Here is a 20682-nt window from a genome sequence, read left to right on the forward strand (position 1 = left end):
AGACCATAGTGGTAGCAACTGCCAACCCGATGGCTTATCTATCCACAAAGCCAGTCTTATCCGGAATAACAGCTCGATGGTTACTACAGCTATCCGAGTTTGAATTAAAGTATCAGCGGTCCAAACGCGTACGTGGGCAGGCATTTACGGATATGTTAGCCGCGTTTCCAAGAACAGATATGATGGAAATAAGTGACGAAATACCCGGAAAAATCGCGGAAGTTGAGGAAGAAGAACGATGGGAAATGTTCTTCGACGGATCATAATATGGTTCTTATGGAGGATCCGGCATAGTTTTCGAAATGCCCAAGCGAGATTTGTTGTCGTTCGCCTTCAATTTAGGTTTCGAGTGCGGCAATAACGTAGCGGAATACGAAGCATTAATCCTGGGGATGTGTATGGCGGAAGAACTTAATTTGGGAGCGGTAGACATAAAGGGAGATTCAAAGATGGTTACAAACCAAATATCAGGAGACTTCCAGGTGAAGGAGGCGCATTTAGCTCCCTATCGAGCGGAGGTCCAAGAGTTGATAGCAAAGAGATGGAGTATTATCATTGAGCATACCGAAATATCCACTAATCGCCACGCTGATGCATTAGCCACTCTAGCAGCAAAAATGCAATTGAATGAAGCGGATGAAGGGACGGTGGTAGTAAAGAAAAGGATGTTACCAAGTACTTGGAAAGAAGACGCGGCGTTTGAACAAAAGGACGACTGGGGAACAGCTTATATTGAGGACTTAACTAGAGAGGCGGACGAACAACTATTTCCCACTAAAGTGTTAAAGTAATTCGTCATAGTATGAGGAGCACTATATTATCGAACACCCGGGGGAGCTCTATAACGCTGTGTAGGAAAAATAGAGGCGCAAGAGATATTAAGTCGTGTTCACGCAGAATCCTGCGGACAGACAGGAGGAATTCCACTATATCGCCGCTTACAAGGGATGGGTGTATATTGGCCGAGTATAGCAGTTCAAGCACCAATAGTACAAGATAAGTGTGAAGACTTCCAAGCACCTCCACATCAAACAGAGGTATGCAGCGCGGAAATAGTAGATTGGAGGTAGCCGTATATAGACTTTATCCAGCATGAACGTTTGCTGCAAAATAGACAAGATGCTCTCAAGATTCAGCGGAAGGCTGGTCGATTCTTTATGAATGAAGGAATCCTCTATAGGAAAAGCTATGGGGATAAGATACTGCGATGGTTATCACAAGAGGAGGCGAATGAAGTGATGACCACATCTCATAACGCGGAGCATCAGGGAATGAGGAAACTTTTCTTACAATTGTACGAAGGAGGATTCTACTGGCCCACGATGAAGTTCGATACAGCTGAGCATGTGAAGAAATGCCAGCAGTGTCAAAGCCATGGACCACTGATCCATGCCCCACACACGTCTCTACACAGTGTCGTTACTCCCTGGCCCTTCCATAGCTGAGGACTCGATATCATTGGGCCGATTAGTCCAAACTCGTCCGGACGACATAAATATATCATCACCACAATAGAGTATTCTTTAAAATGGGTAGAAGTTATTCCGTTCTGTGATTACTCCGGAGCCACCAATGCAGCATTTATTAAAGAGTATAGCATATGTCGATTCGGCGCACCAATGATCATCCACTCGGACAACGGTACCTCCTTCGTCAACCAAACTGTCAAGGAACTGCTGGATCAATACGGCATTAAATTCTATACTTCGACTGTCTATTACCCCCAAGGGAATGGGCAGGCGGAAGCTACCAACAAAATATTATTAAGGATATTAAGCCGGATGGTATATAATTATCACAGAAGCTGGCATGAACAGCTACCGCTCGCATTTTGGGCATACCGCATTTCTAAAAGGAGTTCAACCGGGGCCTTACCTTATTCCTTGGTATACGGGGAGGACGCAATACTACCAGCAGAGATCGTCATTCCTTCAGCACGAGTAGCCATGGCCAGTCTCACCACTCCGGAAGAAGTTAGTCGATTTGCCCATCTTGATACTTTGGAGGAGCGAAGAGCTAAAGCCGAACGGTTTGCGGATAAATACAGGCAAAGGACCGCAAGATACTATAACCAAAATGTGGAGATACGAACCTTCTCATAAAATGATATAGTCATGAAAATTGCCCCGCACGTTCAGCGAGATGCAAAGGCCGGAAAGTTTGCGGCGAACTGGTAAGCCCCTTATATGATTAGCGAAGGTGCGGAAAGTGGATATTATTACCTCAAGCGGATGAGTGGATCCCGGATTAACACCCCTATCAACGTTAAATGGCTAAAAGCTTATTATGCATAATAACTAAATGTACGTCGGATGGTTGATTATCAATAGCATAAGTATTCTTATCTTAACTATGTGTCACAATAAATAGCCCCGAGTCTGGCTAGATTTCGTGCACGACCAATGAAGTGCACCAATAGCCCCGAGTCTGGCTAGGTTCCGCGCATGACCAATGAAGTGCACCAATGGCCCCGAGTCTGGCTAGGTTTCGTGCACAACCAATGAAGTGCACCAATAGCCCCGAGTCTGGATAGGTTCCGTGCACGACCAATAAAGTGCACCAATAGACCCAAGTCTGGATAGGTCCCGTGCATGACCAGTGAAGTGCACTCGTTGCCTCGAATACGGCTAGGCTATGAGCACTACCTGACTGTGATTAGACTTTGCGCAATGAAATGCGTGATAGCCCCAAGTATGGCTAGAATGAATAAAGCATCAAGTATGAGTATAGTTAGGTTTAATAAAAGCCCCGAGTGTAAAGTTTTGTGAAATGATACTGCATTGTAAGAACTAAGAGTCAGTCCGGAGCAATAAGATAGTGTTTATGGGCAAAACCGTTTCTGCTGATTTTGGTAATTTCGGTGAGTGGGTGAGAAACAAATCTAAACCCTAAACAAATGTACTGCGCGGGAGTACTTTAGATTCAAGAGATCAATCTATACAAATCTGGCCTAAACCAAGAAATGGTCGTTCCAGATTTGCTTCGGTCACAAAGAGGAGGAGAAGGGATGGTTTAGGGAGGGAAGCGAAGAGAGTGTTGAGACCAGAGCAGTTCTGGAAGAGTAGTACTTGACTTGTATCAGAAGATGAAAGCTTTGAGAAATCTAGCAAGAGTTGCCTTTCTGAGTGTTATATTTCTCCCTGACCAAAAACTTGTGTTTTGGTGGAAATAGGTAAAACCTATTTATACAAGTCTAAGTGAAACGTACTCTGGCCTCGTAAGAAAAGAAACGTATGAGTTAAATGGGAAGAGGTGGTAACGCCTGGTATTGATGGAATTTGATGGAATTGATGTTCCATAATGAAAGAGTGTTTCACCATTACTTCCTGCATTTACTAACCATTTTATTCTTATTACACCTTCTTGAAACAGGCATTTGTGTATGCCGCACGCTGTACACCGCCAAACCAAAACCCTAGTGAGCATCCCCCAGTTTGTGACATACATTTTTGATGTCTCGAGTGTTTTCGTGGAATACATGTAGCATATCGCTGGTGTTTGATAAGTTGAGCTTGAGAGACGTGTCGGCTCAGTGGCAACCTTCGACGGTCGAGATTTTTCATCTTAAGAGGGATCGTGGCCTTTGATGTAGGCGCGGCATGCCAAAGTGCAAGGGTTGCACGGCATGTGCTAATGGCATGTGTGGAATGCCTTGGTCGTAGGTTGCACATCAGGTGCAAGTGGGAATGCCAAAGTGCAAGTGTTGCACGGTATGTGCCAATGGCATGTGTGGAATGCCTTGGTCGTAGGTTGCACATCGGGTGCAAGTGGCAATGCCAAAGTGCAAGTGTTGCAAGGCATGTGCCAATGGCGCGTGTGGAGGCTTTGGCCTTGGGTTTGCACGGCTTGGCATGCCAGGTTGCAAGAGTTGCTTGGCATGTGCCAATGGCGCGTGTGGCGGCTTTGGCCTTGGTTTGCACGGCTTGGCATGCCAGGTTGCAAGGGTTGCTTGGCATGTGCCAATGGAGCGTGTGGCGGCTTTGGTCTTGGTTTGCACGGCTTGGCATGCCAGGTTGAAGGGTTGCTTGGCATGTGCCAATGGCGCGTGTGGCGGCTTTGGCCTTGGTTTGCACGGCTTGGCATGCCAGGTTGCAAGAGTTGCTTGGCATGTGCCAATGGCGCTTGTGGCGACTTTGGCCTTGGTTTGCACGTCTTGGCATGCCAGGTTGCAATAGTTGCTTGGCATGTGCCAATGGCGCGTGTGGCGGCTTTGGCCTTGGTTTGCACGGCTTGGCATGCCAGGTTGCAAGGGTTGCTTGGCATGTGCCAATGGCGCGTGTGGCGGCTTTGGCCTTGGTTTGCACGGCTTGGCATGCCAGGTTGCAAGAGTTGCTTGGAATGTTCCAATGGCGCGTGTGGCGGGCATTGGCCCTAGGTTATATGGTGTGTGCAAGGGTTGCACGGCATGTGCCAATGGCGCGTGTGGCGGGCATTGGCCCTAGGTTATATGGCGTGTGCAAGGGTTGCACGGCATGTGCCAATGGTGCGTGTGGCGGGCATTGGCCCTAGGTTGCACGGCGTGTGCAAGTGGCAATGCCAAAGTGCAAGTGTTGCACGGCATGTGCCAATGGCATGTGTGGCATGCCTTGGCGCATAGGAGGTGTGGAATGTGCGTTTGGCACATGTGGCATGATTGGCATGCTTTGGCGCGTAGGAAGCATGGAATGTGCGTTTGGCACATGTGGCATGATTGGCATGCCTTGGCGCGCAAGGAGTGCGCGGTGTGTGCGTTAGGGACATGTGGCATGGTTGGCATGCCTTGGCGCGCAGAGAGTGTGTGGTATGTGTGTTTGGCACATGTGGCATGATTTGTATGCCTTGGCGCGCAGAGAGTGCGCAGAATGTGCGTTTGGCACATGCGGCATGGTTGGCATGCCTTGGCACGATGGAGCGGCTGGCATGATTGGCATGCTGCTGGCACGGTGGTGCGGCTGGCATGTTTGGCATGCTGCTGGCACAGTGGTGCGGCTGGCATGTTTGGCATGCTGCTGGCACAGTGGTGCGGCTGGCATGTTTTGCATGCTGCTGTGCACAGTGGTACGGGAATTAGGGTTTGGTGTATCGAAACCCTAATTTAGCGTTAAAAAGGTACCCCGATAATTTTTGCGTAAGCGCGTTAAATGATTTACTAAATGCGCTAGCGGCGTTAGTGACGTCATGTTAGGTTTTACGGTTTTACCCCTTTTCCTAAAACCACCATCAACATTAAGTCCCCTGCTTAGCTTGGAATAGGGGCCTTGTTGCGAGGTAAGCATAAGATGGTGACAGACGAGGACAGAACTGAGACAGTAAGCCATGAAAGAGGGCCGAGGAGATTTGTCTAACCTTTTTTGAGAGGTAAGTAGCATCCACAATCCTTTCATCTGGTAGCTTTGCGCAAATCCCGGTATGATTGGGTGTCTTCGGGGATAGGCTTTGGAAGCGGGGCGGAGCTGCTAGCATAGACTTGGCATGAAAGGGAACCATTAGCACTGACGGGATTGGAATGGGCGTGGGCCGCTCGATAAAGCGCTTGGCAAGGAATGGCGTTGGCAAGGAAAGCGCGGCAAGGAAAAGCGCGGACTGTTGGCAAGGCGCTGGCGCGGTAGAAGCGCTGACTGTTTGGCATGGTACTGGAATAGGAAAGCGCAGACTTCTTGGCATAGTGCTGGTGCAGAGGAAACCGCAGACTGCTTGGCGGAGTGATGGCGCAGAAGAAAAGTGCAGACTGTTGGGCAGAGGAAAAGCGCAGACTGCTTGGCACGGTGCTGGTGCAGAGGAAAAGCGCAGACTTCTTGGCACGGTGCTGGCTTGTCTTCGCGGGCCCGATTGCCTCTCCTCCTTACTTAGCCAAAATAGGGAATCCTTTCCTTATTCAAATTCCGAGAGTATTACGCTTTCTGCGTTCCTCACAAAACCCTAATCATCTTGTATGGACAGATATGAAACATTCCTTGTATCTTATTGCCCTTCTTCCTATCTAGGTGAGATACAGGTGTGTGTTCAGACCCTCTTGGCTTCGGTGAATATGGAGGAAGAGCGGGAAGATGACAAAGTATCCCGGTGCATTGAGAGGTTTCAGTGTAATAAAACTTCTTTTACGACCAGTTGTTAGGGCGGAATAGTCCGCCTCTCGGTTGAAACCGGTTGAAAACGGCAGCAAAATGAGTTTGTTCAACTTGTAGGAGAAGGCTATTGTAACTTCCCTGTCCAGGATGGTGTCATAGTTCTTGATTCTGTGAATGAATCAGAGAATCCTTTTTGAGAGGTTGTTGAGGAGATTTTAGAGGAAGATGGCGTTGCGGTTGACGATGAAATTGAAACAGCTTACGGAGCGGACAACGAAACTGTTGGTTGTGACGCTGGGGAAGTCATAGTGGTCTATGCTGGGTCGTCTGTTGAAGCGGATGTCGGGAAGGAAGCGGATATTGTTGCCGCTGAGGCGGTTTCAGTGGGATGTTGAGGCGTCGACTACTGCTGATACTGCTTTCGGATGGAACCTTTGTTTCCCGAGAGATTGTTGGGGAAAGTGCTTGAAGAATCTCTGACAGAGGCGTTGGCAACTCGTATATTTGCTTTCGATGACCAGTTTTCCTTTTTGTTGTTTCTCTCTGTTGCAGAGACATCTTGATGCTTTTGCGGACTTATTTTTATCTTCTTCGTATTCATGGAGAAGTTAGGGTTTCGCCAATTAGCATCCCGCTTGCGGTTTTACATCTTTGAAAAACTTCTTATTTGAAAGACCTCAATCTTCCATTAGATTAGGTTGTTCGACCTTCCAATCCCTTCAGAGCTCTTGAATAATGGAATAAGGCATTTCCTGTATATTTTTGGCTTTTTCTGGTCATGATTTGATGGTTGATCGTGTCTTCTGAGCTTCGACAATGAAGGGCTCCCGTGTATATTCCCAGTCCCCAAGTGTAGTTTGCATGTTTCCATCTTGTGTGGTCAGTGGGTTGACCATGATAAGGATACCACCATCGTGTACTCATACTTGTGATTTTGTTACTTTTTCCACGCGTAACTAAAATATGAAGGAGTACGGGTTACCGTTACAGTGATTATTTCCATGGTGAAACTCTGGATAATATCGACAAATGGGCGGCGACAGTTCTTGGCAGCAGATGTAATCAGAAGAGACTGTCCATGGAAGTAAACGGATTATCTGGATGCGTAAGTGAGCAAATTTGGAAGGAAGGAGTGGTGATTACAGCACGACCCTCGGCAAGGAAGAGCAGCGGCCATGACAAAATCCTTAGAAAGAAAGAGCAGCGGCTACGACACGATCCTTGGCAGGAAGGAGGCGTTGAAGTGGCTTCGGTTCTCGGAGAGGACGTTGAAACTCATGGAGTAAAAACGCTGGAGTTTCGTCTTCGGATCCTAGAGCAGCTTATGGAAAGAACGCTGAAGCGGAGCGGCTGTTGGAGCGAATGTTAAAGCGGAGCGGCTGCTGAAGCGAACATTGAAGCGGAGCCGCTGGAAAGGCTGCGTCAATCAGTCTGCTGTAAGGCTGGACACCCTTCAAGCGGACAGTGTTTAGGAGTCCCTAGTTCCATCTGTCAATCGTGCTCTCCAAGAGAGGTTTGGATTTGGGAACGATTTCTCTGGTTGGAAAAGGATGCTTCCCTGATGCGGTACGGTTGAGGGATGCAAATATGTCTTGACGTTTTTCCTTGGGGAAACATAGAATCTCATATAAATGTTTCATTATGGACTGCACAGTTTTGTGGTCGAAGTCCCCAGAAATCATGCGTCCCTTGACAGGAAGAGATTCTTCGTGAACTCAGGGGGTTTGATGATTTTATTTGCTTCGATTTTGGAGAAGTCGTTCCTGATATTTACGTGTGATGAAATTGGATTGTTGATTCCCTACGGGGCGTTCAAGTGCAACGCTAGAAGGATGCAAGCTGCTAGCCCTGGGAAGATGCAAGCTGTTGTAAAGATGCAAGATGTTGTAAAATGTTGTTGTAAAGATGCAAGTTGCTGTAAAGATGCAAGCTGTTGTAAAGATCCAAGATGTTGTAAAGATGCAAGATGGAAGTGCAAGTGTGACGCTGGAAGGACGCAAGCTGTCAGTGCTGGAAAAGATGCAAGTTGTCGGCGCTGGAAAGATGTAATTGCCGGTGTCGGAAGGACGCAAGCGGTCAGCGCTGGAAGACGCAAGTTGCCGGTGCTGGAAGGACGCAAGCTGTCAGCGCTGGAAAAGATGCAAGCTGCTGGCCCTGGAAAGATGCAAGTTGTTAGCGCTGCATCTTGTTGGAACGAGCGCTGGCTTGACATGGACGCTGGCTTGGCAAGGCGCTGGATTGGCATGACGCTGGTTCCGGCGTGGGCGCTGGTTCCGGCGTGGGCGCTGTCTTGGCGTGGCGCCGTAGAAATAAAGTGGGCCAGCATATTCCAGGTATGTACTCCAGCGTTTCTTGTGTTGGTGCAAACCCCAACCATAGGTATGCCTCCCATAAATCTGTAGAAATATTGTTCTTCTCTTCGAATATTACCGTGGTAGCGTCAGCTACCTCATGAATAGTGATTGGTAATCGTTATGATGCAAAGTAGGTACACATGGGCATGCAACTGATTCCACGAAGACTGGGCGTTAAGGTTTCTCTGAGATCCAAGGTTGCAGGCGAAGGTGACCCAAGGTCCTTCTGCGGACGTGGTCAAATAACTAGAGACGGAGGTTGGAAGGTTGTCCAAAGGATTGGAGCTGAAACAGACGGTCCTCCAAATGATGAAGGACGTCTTCTTCGAGAAGGGCAAACCACTGTTGAATGGCTTCCTTTGGATGCACTTCTGTCTTCTGAAATTCTTATGTTTTTTTTTTTTTTGAAAGGAAAATGAAACACCTGGCTTATGGTTTTGATTTTCTGGATTTCTGGGTTGATAGAAAAGTGTTACCTATGAGGGTTTTGGGTTATTATTCGGGATGAACCGTTTTAGGATGATGCCTTTTTTTGGTTATGATTGTAAGTGATACGAACATCCCAGTGAAGATATGGAACCGTGAACATTGCGTGTTGGTAGATGACATGGGATGAAACGTAACATGGCTATGGGTTTTATCATTCCCGTGAAAACTTGAAATTGTAAACCATATATTCTGTCTAAGCAAGACTTACTCGGTTTCCCGGATCTCCTGATGAAAAAGGGATCCTCCATGTGTAAGATCGAGTCTCGTGGGAAGCACCGCCGCGATTGTGGAAAGTCCCCGGTCATTTTAAGTCACTTGATGATTGGATTTTTTGCTTTCGGTTTCTGTGAAGTCCCCAGCCGTCTCTTGCGGTTTGCGACTGGTAACCAGGTTGTCTGGTAGTCGAGTTGTGGATCCCTGAACAGATCGCTTGCTTCTGCGGTCCTGATGTCTAGATCGAAGTATGAGATCGAGGATTGAAAACTGACATTGTAACCGAAAGATCAATCTCCCACTGTGGTCGCCAATTGTTTATGAGCAAAAACCGTTTCTGCTGATTTTGGTATATTCGGTGAGTGGGTGAGAAACAAATATAAACCCTAAAAAAATATACTTCACGGGAGTACTTTAGATTCGAGAGATCAATCTATACAAATCTGGCCTAAACCAAGAAATGGCCGTTCCGTATTTGCTTCGGTCACAAAGAGGAGGAGAAGGGCTGGTTTAGGGAGGGAAGCGAAGAGAATGTTGAGACCAGAGCTGTTCTGGAAGAGTAGTACTTGACTTGTATCAGAAGATGAAAGCTTTGAGAAAGCTAGCAAGAGTTGCCTTTCTGAGTGTTGTATTTCTCCCTGACCAAAAACTTGTGTTTTGGTGGAAATAGGTAAAACCTATTTATACAAGACTAAGTGAAACGTACTCTGGCCTCGTACGAAAAGAAAGGGATGAGTTAAATGGGAAGAGGTGGTAATGCCTGGTATTGATGAAATTGATGTTCCATAATGAAAGATCGTTTCACCATTACTTCATGCATTTACTAAGCGTTTTATTCTTATTACACGTTGTAGACCGCCAAACCAAAACCCTGATGAGCATCCCCCAGTTTGTGACATACGTTTTTGATGTCTCGAGTGTTTCGTGGAAAACATGTAGCATTTCGCTGGTGTTTGATAAGTTGATCTTGAGATACGTGTCGGCTCAGTGGCGACCTTCGACGGTCGAGATTTTGCATCTTAAGAGGGATCGTGGCCTCTGATGTAGGCGCGGCATGCCAAACTGCAAGGGTTGCACGGCATGTGCCAATGGCATGTGTAGAATGCCTTAGTTGTAGGTTGCACATCGGGTGAAAGTGGTAATGCCAAAGTGCAATTGTTGCACGGTATGTGCCAATGGAATGTGTGGAATGCCTTGGTCGTAGGTTGCACATCGGGTGCAAGTGGCAATGCCAAAGTGCAAGTGTTGCACGGCATGTTCCAATGGCGCGTGTTGCGTCTTTGGCCTTGGTTTTGCACGGCTTGGCATGCCAGGTTGCAATAGTTGCTTGGCATGTGCCAATGGCGCGTTTGGCGGCTTTGGCCTTGGTTTGCACGGCTTGGCATGCCAGGTGGTAAGGGTTGCTTGTCATGTGCCAATGACGCGTGTGGCGGCTTTGGCCTTGGTTTGCACGGCTTGGCATTCCAGGTTGCAAGAGTTGCTTGGCATGTGCCAATGGCGCGTGTGGCGGCTTTGGCCTTGGTTTGCACGGCTTGGCATGCCAGGTTGCAAGAGTTGCTTGGCATGTGCCAATAGCGCTTTTGGCGGCTTTGGCATTGGTTTGCACGGCTTGGCATGTCAGGTTGCAAGGGTTGCTTGGCATGTGCCAATGGCGCATGTGGCGGCTTTGGCCTTGGTTTGCACATCTTGGCATGCCAGGTTGCAAGAGTTGCTTGGCATGTGCCAATGGAGCGTGTGGCGAGCATTGGCCCTAGGTTATATGGCGTGTGCAAGGGTTGCACGGCATGTGCCCATGGCGCATGTGGCGGGCATTAGCCCTAGGTTATATGGCGTGTGCAAGGGTTGCACGGCATGTGCCAATGGCATGTGTGGCGGGCATTGGCCCTAGGTTGCACGGCGTGTGCAAGTGGCAATGCCAAAGTGCAAGTGTTGCACGGCATGTGCCAATGGCATGTGTGGCATGCTTTGGCACATAGGAGGCGCGGAATGTGCGTTTGGCACATGTGGCATGATTGGCATGCTTTGGCGCGTAGGAAGCCCGGAATGTGTGTTTGGCACATGTGGCATGATTGGCATGCCTTGGCGCATAGGAAGCGTGGAATGTACGTTTGGCACATGTGGCATGGTTGGCATGCCTTGGCGCGCAAGGAGTGCGTGGTATGTGCGTTTGGCATATGTGGCATGGTTGGCATGCCTTGGCGCGCAGAGAGTGCGCGGTATGTGTGTTTGGCACATGTGGCATGATTGGCATGCCTTGGCGCGCATAGAGTGCGCGGAATGTGCAGTTGGCACATGCGGCATGGTTGGCATGCCTTGGCACGATGGAGCGGTTGGCATGATTGGCATGTTGCTGGCACGGTGGTGCGGCTGGCATGTTTAGCATGCTGCTGGCACAGTGGTGCGGCTGGCATGTTTGGCATGCTGCTGGCACAGTGGTGCGGGAATTAGGGTTTGGTGTATGAAACCCGAATTTAGCATTAAAAAAGGTACCCTGGTAATTTTTGCGTAAGCGCGTTAAATGATTTACTAAATGCGCTAGCGGCGTTAGTGACATCATGTTAGGTGTACGGTTTTACCCCTTGTCCTAAAACCACCATCAACAGATAGATATATTCATTATCATATAAGTGAACACACTCGGGATAATACATGTAAAGAAAAAACAAAGTATTACATAGATAAAAGCTTAATCAGATACTTATAGCTTGAAGAAACGAGGCCAATACTGAACGTGCGCGTCTTAACCGTCCGCACGCAATAGATAACTCATCTTCTCGGCACGCCATCCGGGGACGAGCATCAAAAAATATTTCAGATGCCTCAGCAGAGGACATAGCCTTCTCTACTGAAGGTTCAACCTGATAAGCACTCAGCCTATCCACATATAAATCCATTGCGTAAAAATATTGTGTCTGACTCGCCTCAAACATACCCTCACAATCGTGTACAAGTCGAGCACTCCCAGCAACGGTGGCTTGCAACAATTCCATTTTCTGGTTTCTAAGGATTAAAGATAATGCATCAACTGATTCTTCCATGATTTTGAGTTATTCCCCTTTGATAATTACAAAGCAGCATATATATACTAAAAAAAAACAGGATAGTGTGCGGAGCGCCCCGTGAGCTTCAGCAAGAGCCACTTCAACATATTTGACAGTATAATCCGCCTCAATACACTGAAAATGAGTAATCAGACGTTGTTCGCGATAATAACCACGATATTCAAGCAAAGTCATGTCAGGCAGTCCGCCTTCACTCTGGATTTTCATCACACGATGGTCTGTAACCGTTAACCGTTCATGCCAGCAAGAGTTCTCGATATTAAACATATCATGCGCAATACACATCACTTCTAAAAGGTGATTTAGATACCTTACATCCAAAACTAATCTCACACGATTAGCCATCAAACAAGGAACAAACACTTAAGAATTATTTACTTTGATAAAACAAAATGATTCTTATATATAACCAAAATGATTCTTATGGGAGACAATGCGCGATGTCTTGATCCAAATCCTGCATCATTAAAAGCACTTCACCATATTGAGTAGTAGAGGTGGTATAAGAACCTCGCACCTCTTCAAGCACTTGATGAACCTGGCGCATAACATCATTGGAAGCAGAGGCTTCCCGCGCCATATCAAGCGTTTCCTTATGTTCCTCATAAGCTTTGCGCGCCTTATCCAGAGTGATTAATCGATGAGTTTGTAACATCCCCACTTCATGCTTCAGCACTAAAAACGAGCTAATTCCGCCTTTTTATCGGTAGGATGAACAAGGGAGGATACAGCACATAAAGTCAAAACACACCCACGCAAATTAGGGCCCGCTTGCTGAGTAATAAACAAACGGCAGTCAGCTATTGCTTGATCAATATCAGTCATCATAATTAGTGAATCTTGGATAGTCGCTCAACCTTATTCCGAGCGGAAATAGTATTGTCCAACACACGCTGCACCTCTAGAGTCACTCGTCCGGAAGCTCGCATTTTCTGAGCCATTGAGTATGTCTCATATTGTTCATCAAATTACGCATGAGTAGCTGCTCTATTCACTATCCTGAATTCTCTGAGCATTTCTACTTCAGCCTTTACCAACAACAAACGAGTCAATTCATAATCCTTCTCAAAAGGAATGACTAACGTTGGCACAGGAGACAACGCCAACACATAACCATGTAATTGACGAACCATCTGCAAAAATCACAACTCATGATAGAAGATACTGAAGAAAATATGAAAGATACTAACTGAAGCACCTTGACTACCCCTATTTATAGGAATGGAATACCACATTAATTATTTCCTAACCATAATAATAAATACAAATAACTAAATAATAGAATATCTCACAAACGAGTAAAATAAAACCAAACAATCAAAGTTTCCTGTCCAAACCAAACCGAAAACAAAAGAAAGAAGAAAGCATTGTTCAAACACCACTCACAAAACAACTAAAATTAGTTAATATCCAAAGCGGCTAACTCCGCTCTCTTATTGACAAGGCGTGCATTAACCTCTTCAGCAGCCGTCCGGGAAGCCCTTAGCTCCGTAGTAGCTCGTCCAACGTCCGCCATCAGCCGATCGTATGCTTCCTTCTTGATAGTTTCAACATTGAGCAGACGCCTGTATTCCTGATCTAGCTCTTCTATCTCGCGAGGCAGCACATGACGTGCATTATGACTCGTCCTCGCCACGTCCGGCAAAAATTTTCAACCACTAAATGGGAAATTGAAGAAGCAGATACGTTTGAATAAGGTTGTCCCACCTCCTTAGCATAGCCAGATCGATAGGAGTCTCCTCCGCATGAGCCAGGCCATCCGTTATATCCAACAAATCCTCATTAGTCACGATCAAAGCACTAGCAAGCATCCCTTCATGAACGCACATGTGGCCAAATTTCTCCACTATGTGTCGGTAATTGGCATCCTTATCAGAAAAAACCCATAATACGTGCACCAGCACGAAGCGATCGTCAACACCAGCGTCCTCCGCCTTAATGACACGAGGGTATTGGAATTAAGGATCTTCAGGAGTAGCCAATAGTTCAGCTTCAGCATCTACACTATGTGAGACTTTAGGAACTCCCTTGGAAGATTTTTTCCGCTTTTCGCTAGCACTTCCGGACTCGCTACCCTTGGCCTGCAAGTTTGAACCGCTCCCTTTACTATGAACATTCTCTCACTTTCCCATGTTCTAGAAAAGGGGAGAAGGAATAAAAAAACGTTCTAAAAATGACAATGAAATAAATAATGATAAACAACGCGCATACATACCAGATCCGAAGTAGAAGGAAGATTAGCAGGAGAGTGCACCGATCGATGTGAAGAAGAAGAATAAGAACTCGACGCAGTTGACTCCGGATGACCTAATAGGAAACAAGAGGAAGAAAGAAAGGAGAAAGTAAAATAATGTATCAGAAAGAAATAAGGAATGGGGACGTATATATAGATCACAAGGCGCATTTAATAATTATAACAGAATATTTTGACCAGCACGTGTCAATGCCAAGTCCAACAAAGGGTGGTATGGAATACTCACGAGATTTGGAAGAAGAAGAAGAGCTCTGATTCTCAGCGCCACCTTTAGCCTCACTTCCACCCCGAGAATAGTCTTGAACTGAACAGTCTGATCCAGACTCGCTTGCCGAACCTAGCATATCGGAAGGTGTGTGAAGAGGATGATCGAGATCCCGAACCTTCTTCACATTTAGAGGATGGGTGGAATGCAAAGTCATGCGAGGAGAAATCACTTCAAGACCACTTTTACTAATTGATCGGCCTAGATGACGTTCAAAACGATCAATAAAACGAACTAGAGGAAGGCGACCCCATTTTTGGAGCCTGCGGAGAAAACGTAGGGGAAGTATTAGCGGAGCGAGTGGAAGGTAACCGAGGAATAGGTAACACGCCAGCGTCTCGTTTTATCGATCGGCCCTCCACTCGTGATGGGGTAGATTAATATGTTCTTTGATAAAAAGGCCCCTAGGCTTCCAGCCAATAGGTAGGGAGCTCTAAAATAACATGACACAAACCAATATAAAATAGACTAAGGCAAAAAAACTTAATCAAAAGAAAAAAGAAGAAAGAATACCTTTGCGGGTGGAGACTTAGCAAGAGGGACCTCCAATGGTTTTATCGCCGGAGAACGCCTTCTCTTCTTAGAACCGGACAATGAGGGTGAAGAGCCACCTTTTTGTCCTTCTGAGGAGACTCATCGCCCGGAAGAGGATCCCAGCTTGTGACAAGCGGCTGGAGGGGGAGCCCCTTGTTACTTGAGGAAAGATTATATTGCTTGGCGACTTCGTCGCTCAACTTCACACGACCTGATGCATGCAGCTCCTTGAAATCTTCTTTAGTTAGATCCGGAGGAGCATATGGATCTTTGAAGAGAAGGTTTAACACATTCATGTTGACGCTGTCACGATACACAAGCCATTCACTGGTAACACCCACCTTCCGCTGAGACAAAGGTTGAAGAAATCAAAGTAATATTTTTGATCACTCATCTGAAGACCATCTTTAAAAACGAAACGATTAAAGCTCTTTCGGACCTCCATATCATCAGATAAAGAAGGAGTGAGAGGATTATAAGGAACCCCTTGATCGAAGCCGAGCTGGCGAGCAACGCGGATGGTGTTATATGCTTCAGAAGAAAATTTCCCACTGTGAAACCCAAGAAGGAAACCCGGCAAGGTGGATACAATAATGTCGAAATCCCCAGATGAAGGCACATCCGTGGAGGACATCCTTTGCTGAGACTTTATAACAAAACTATAATGTAGAGAGCCAGTACGACCATATTGATAAGAAACGGGGTTGAACTCGCCACCCTTATCCATGAAATCTTTGATCTTAGCCTTAGCCTTAGCCGGAAAACCCTTTTTGTGATAAAGAGCCATCCGATGGTGAGACTGGGGTACTTTCACTAGTCGTTTGGAACCATCTTCCTGAGTGACTTCTTGTTGCCATAAGAGCGCAAGGGGATTCAGTAGAGGAGGTTTGTATAAAGGAAAGTGTTCCCAAGCCCACTCCTAGATAAAGTTGGTGGGCAAGAAAGTTTCTACTTCATGAGACCCATCCACACGCCGAATGTCATGCGCCAATAAATCCAAATGATGATATAAACCGTCCAGAAACATGGGAGCAAGCGGAAATGATACGCCGTGAGACATCAACACTGCCATAGGAATGAGTTCGTTCTTAATAGTGTCCCGGGGACTGTACTCGAATACATCATGGCATAACCATAAGAGAATAAAGGCTGCTAGTTCCGATCGATCTGATTCCCCTTCGCGGGGAGAAACGCCAGCTCGATCGCCGGAAAGTAAATGAGCCCAATACTTGATCCAGCAGGAGAAAGAGGCGCGGCATTGCCCAGGCTTGGATTTCTGGTTACTCTTCGCTGCTTCCACTTTCTTCACACCGTTAGACTCCTCGACCATAGCTGACTTTGAATAGGCCCTAATAGCGGATGCCATAGGCTTCGGAGAAGATGAAGCATTAACTAAAGGACTATGCGTAGCAGACGCAACGGCTTTGCCTTTCCTTCTGCCCCCTAAATCTTCTTCTTCATCCGGAACCTCAGTTTTGATTTCCTCCGGTAGTTGGACTGTTATAGAGTTCGCTTTGGCCGTAATCAAATGATCACGAATAACCTTTTTGCTTGGATTTAAAGCTTTAAAAATGCAACAATCGTCGAAGCATGTATCACCATGGATGGGTAGGCCGGCAAGCGCCACCACGTATTCCAAGATCGGGGTTGCTTCGCCAAAAGAGAATAAAAATGTGTGAGGATCAATTCATCGGCGCGCGCATAAGCAGACCAAGCTATCATGATCCCGCCGGACACACCTAAACCTTGAAGCGTCTATAGCAGCTTTTATACCTAAGGACTGAATAACCCTCTTATGATCAGTATTGGAATAAATGTACTTCACCCATGGATCCCAAGCGGCAGGAGATTCAGCGGACGAGCATAGAATGATTGAAGGAAAACTGTAGTCTCCCATGTGAACTGTTAGGCGAGGCATCTCTTCTGAAGCGGCTATCGGAGGGACCTCCGCTTGAGGGCGGATAAGCCAAGTCTCATACGAAGATAAAAGAAACGGGTGAGGTTTAGCATGCGCGAGATCCAATTGTCATCAGTAGGAAATAAATTTGAACCATCATCCGCAGCAGGCGGCCGCAAGAAAGGTGAGTAAGAAGAATAGAGAAGACAGATAAAAGATGTGGTAAGAAAGTGAAGAATAAAAGGCGAGATCCTCTCTATTTATAGGAGGGTAAAAGGAGGAGCGCTTACCAGATAAGTTAGTAACTGCAACATCTCAAGAGTCGTGGGTCTAAACCGTTCAAACCCACTAGCCACAACCATCAAATTGTCGTAACAACGTGTGACTGTTGACATGGTCTTTGACCAGTCAAACAGTGACTAATATTGATACATGAAAATAACCAATCCTAAAATAGATAGCCCTTTAACCTATTAAGGGTCCCTTTTAGGATAGAGAGACAAGGGGACTAGGCCTAACCCACAAGGTTGGGATAGTCCTAGCCCATGAAAGAGGATATTAAACTGGTTGGGCTTTAACCCAAGAAAGAAAGAGAAACCTCTTAGGGTTTGTTAATAACTTGAAGGAGGGGGGAAATGATAGTTTAGTAATATGTTAATCTTATAGGCACTTATCCATAAAAGGGGAGAAGAGAATTATTATAAAAGGGGAAAGAAAGTATGCTTAGAGGACACAATTAATACACCACTATTTCTCATAAACCTCTCTACACCTTGGGAGTACTTTCTGTGATTAGGACTAGTTCCTCCTTCCCATGTTTTACCCTATCAACAGGGCATGGATTGCTAAGGAAAAGTTTGTAGCGAATCGTAAGAGCCGAATATTGATGGTAAGGGTATTACCATATCCATATAAAATATATTTTATTTTATTTATTTATTAAGACAAAATGTTTATCACTACTCGACTAATGCACCTTTAAGAAAATCGGCACCTTATAACCGGTGTTTGTTTATTTGGCATCGGTAACAATAAAGAAAGATTATCGATCTTAGGCTGAGCATTTGGCCCAAAATACGTAGACTCGTTCTGGACCAACCGTATATTTACGGGAGGGTGTTCGGATCACTCGCTAATAGATTGGATGTAGATGAGATTTTTGAAAACCAATAGATTACAAATTAGACTCGGGTCCAACCTTGAATATCCAGACCCGTTAAATTATAAAATCGGATTTTTAAGGAGACATATGAAGTAGCTTTTAGATATGTATAGTCTTAGCATATTAGCATGCTTTGACTTCAGGAAGACATGAACACACAAATTCTCTTAATTATGTCAATAGGACATGTTTTTCCTCGGAGAACTTTCTCATGATGGTCCTGTTTGAGTGATAGTTTGTGTTTGTGACAAAACAATAACATGGTGTTATGGGTTTAAGCATGTATTGGCTAATACTCCATTTTGAAATAATTTAGGTGTTTTTGTTTTACAGGTATGAATAGATGAAGCATGTTTGTTACCATTATTTTTCGATTATTAATTTTAATTCTCGATTATTAATTTTAATTGAATTAAAAACAATGTTGGATTATTCGCAGCTGCAGATGCCAAATTGAATTGGATTGGAAACGGTCAAAACCGGCCATGCTCACCCCCGTTTCAGTTTTATCACACGGCCGGTGTTAAGTCTGCGACGTTGGGACTAACGTCTGGGCTTGGCTTCTTATGCCTAATAATATGTTGGGCTTACTTTTAAATAAAACGGATATCTTGACTAGTGTGATCATTGTGATGACCGACAGTGCTGGAAATCATGTGATGAGCTCAAATTTCAAGCTGTTGAGGATGATAATTACGAGAAAAAGTACAAAAAGATAAACTTATGTAAAAAAAACTGATGGCTGATAAGTTATGATTCTTGGTAAAACAAGAAAAACAGCAGCATGCACCAACCCACAGCATATCAAAAAAGTGGCAGTAGATTCCTTCCACCAGACTTGTTCCTCATGCAAACCTCCACCTCTACACCTTCACTAACATCTGTCTTCACCATTTCTCCACGTGTCTTTACCTCTCCTTTCTTTATATTCATCCACATCTCCTCTCTATCTCGTTCATCATTCACTCTTACTCTCTCTCTCTGTCTGTCTCTCGAAAATCACATTTCACACCTTAGCTTTCAGTAGTTTCCTCACATTATCATCAACCATGGCTGAACACCAAACACACCACCAGATGCAACAACATGGAATGCAACATGGCCAGCATCAACCAGGAGGCGCGATGAAGAGTTTGCTTCCAGAGAAAGGTCCAACAACTTCACAAGTGGTTGCAGTTGTCACTTTGTTTCCAGTTGGTGGAATACTACTTACTCTTGCTGGTTTGATCCTCACTGGTACTATCATAGGTTTGGCTGTTGCAACACCACTCTTTGTTATTTTTAGTCCTGTTTTGGTACCTGCTGCTATTACCATTGGTTTAGCTGTTATGGGTTTTCTTACCTCTGGTGCATTTGGGCTTACTGCACTATCATCCCTATCTTGGATTATCAATTACATTCGTGGAGCTCGTGTACCTGAAACCTTGGATCAAGCTAGACGTCGCATGCAGGAATCAGCAGGACAAATGACTCAGCAAGTGGGACAGAAGGCTAAGGATGTAGGGCAAACCATCCAGCAGAAAGCCTGAAACGGAGCTGTTGCTAAGGGAGTGGTAGCAAAAGAAAGGAGTGTTGTTGATCGTACCGATGCTTTATGGCCTCCAATGGGGTTTAAACAGTCGAGGGGAAAATGGATCATGTTTCTGTTTGTTTGTGTTTAGTTTTTGCAAGTGTTTGTGTGTGTTTGTTTGTTTGTTGGGTCTTGGGGTTAAGAAGTTGGTGGTTACATTAGGGTTGCAGTGGTGAGGTCTGTGGTGGTGTTATCTATCTCTCCATCTAGTAGTTGATATAATAAAACCTAGTACTAATAGGCAGTTGAGTGATGAGTTCTATTGCATGTAGAGGATGCTTTACTGTTTTCAGTGCTTTGTAGAGAGATTCTAATTTAACGTTTAAATGGTTTGTTTTCATTGCATCTCTCTCGTTCCGAAGGTTTGTTTTTTAAGTAAATAATTTGCATGCTCTACGGAGAAACGACCCTCATTACATAATTCCCTAAATTTAATCCAAGGATAGAGATTGAAATTCCCTAAATTTAACGAGTGTGCACGAAGTCGCACTCCAAAGAAACCTGATGTTACTACAAAAAATAAGAGAATCTTTCGGAGAATCCTAGTCAGCTCTCGAGTTGGTTTTTACTTTATACAAAAATTCTTGCGGAACCGTGATTTTAAACTACTTCAAATACTTCGCCTGAACTGTGAACAGCTTAATGTGAGTTTTCTTTTCTACCTAAAACTGAAAACGGGAACTTTCTCTTTATAGAGACAAGAGGAGGGTGTAAATGTAAAAGCTTAAAAGTCTCTTTGAATAAAGATCAAGTAGAAGAAACGGTCGAAAAAGAATATCATACCCGACAGTCCAAACAAAACAAAAGAGTGAAGACGGAAGAACCAGAGCTTCTT

At 45.4% G+C, this 20682-nt stretch overlaps 1 protein-coding gene across 1 annotated transcript; it reads left to right on the top strand.

Moving 5' to 3' along the window:
* Nucleotides 1–19248: 19248 nt before the first annotated feature.
* Nucleotides 19249–20192, top strand: LOC113277723 (oleosin 5-like). Its single transcript, XM_026526739.1, has one exon. It carries the CDS (start codon nucleotides 19327–19329, stop codon nucleotides 19804–19806), a length of 480 nt encoding a protein of 159 aa, XP_026382524.1. The 5' UTR covers nucleotides 19249–19326; the 3' UTR covers nucleotides 19807–20192.
* Nucleotides 20193–20682: the final 490 nt, after the last annotated feature.

Source organism: Papaver somniferum, chromosome 5, assembly GCF_003573695.1.
Source record: "Papaver somniferum cultivar HN1 chromosome 5, ASM357369v1, whole genome shotgun sequence".
NCBI lineage: Eukaryota > Viridiplantae > Streptophyta > Magnoliopsida > Ranunculales > Papaveraceae > Papaver > Papaver somniferum.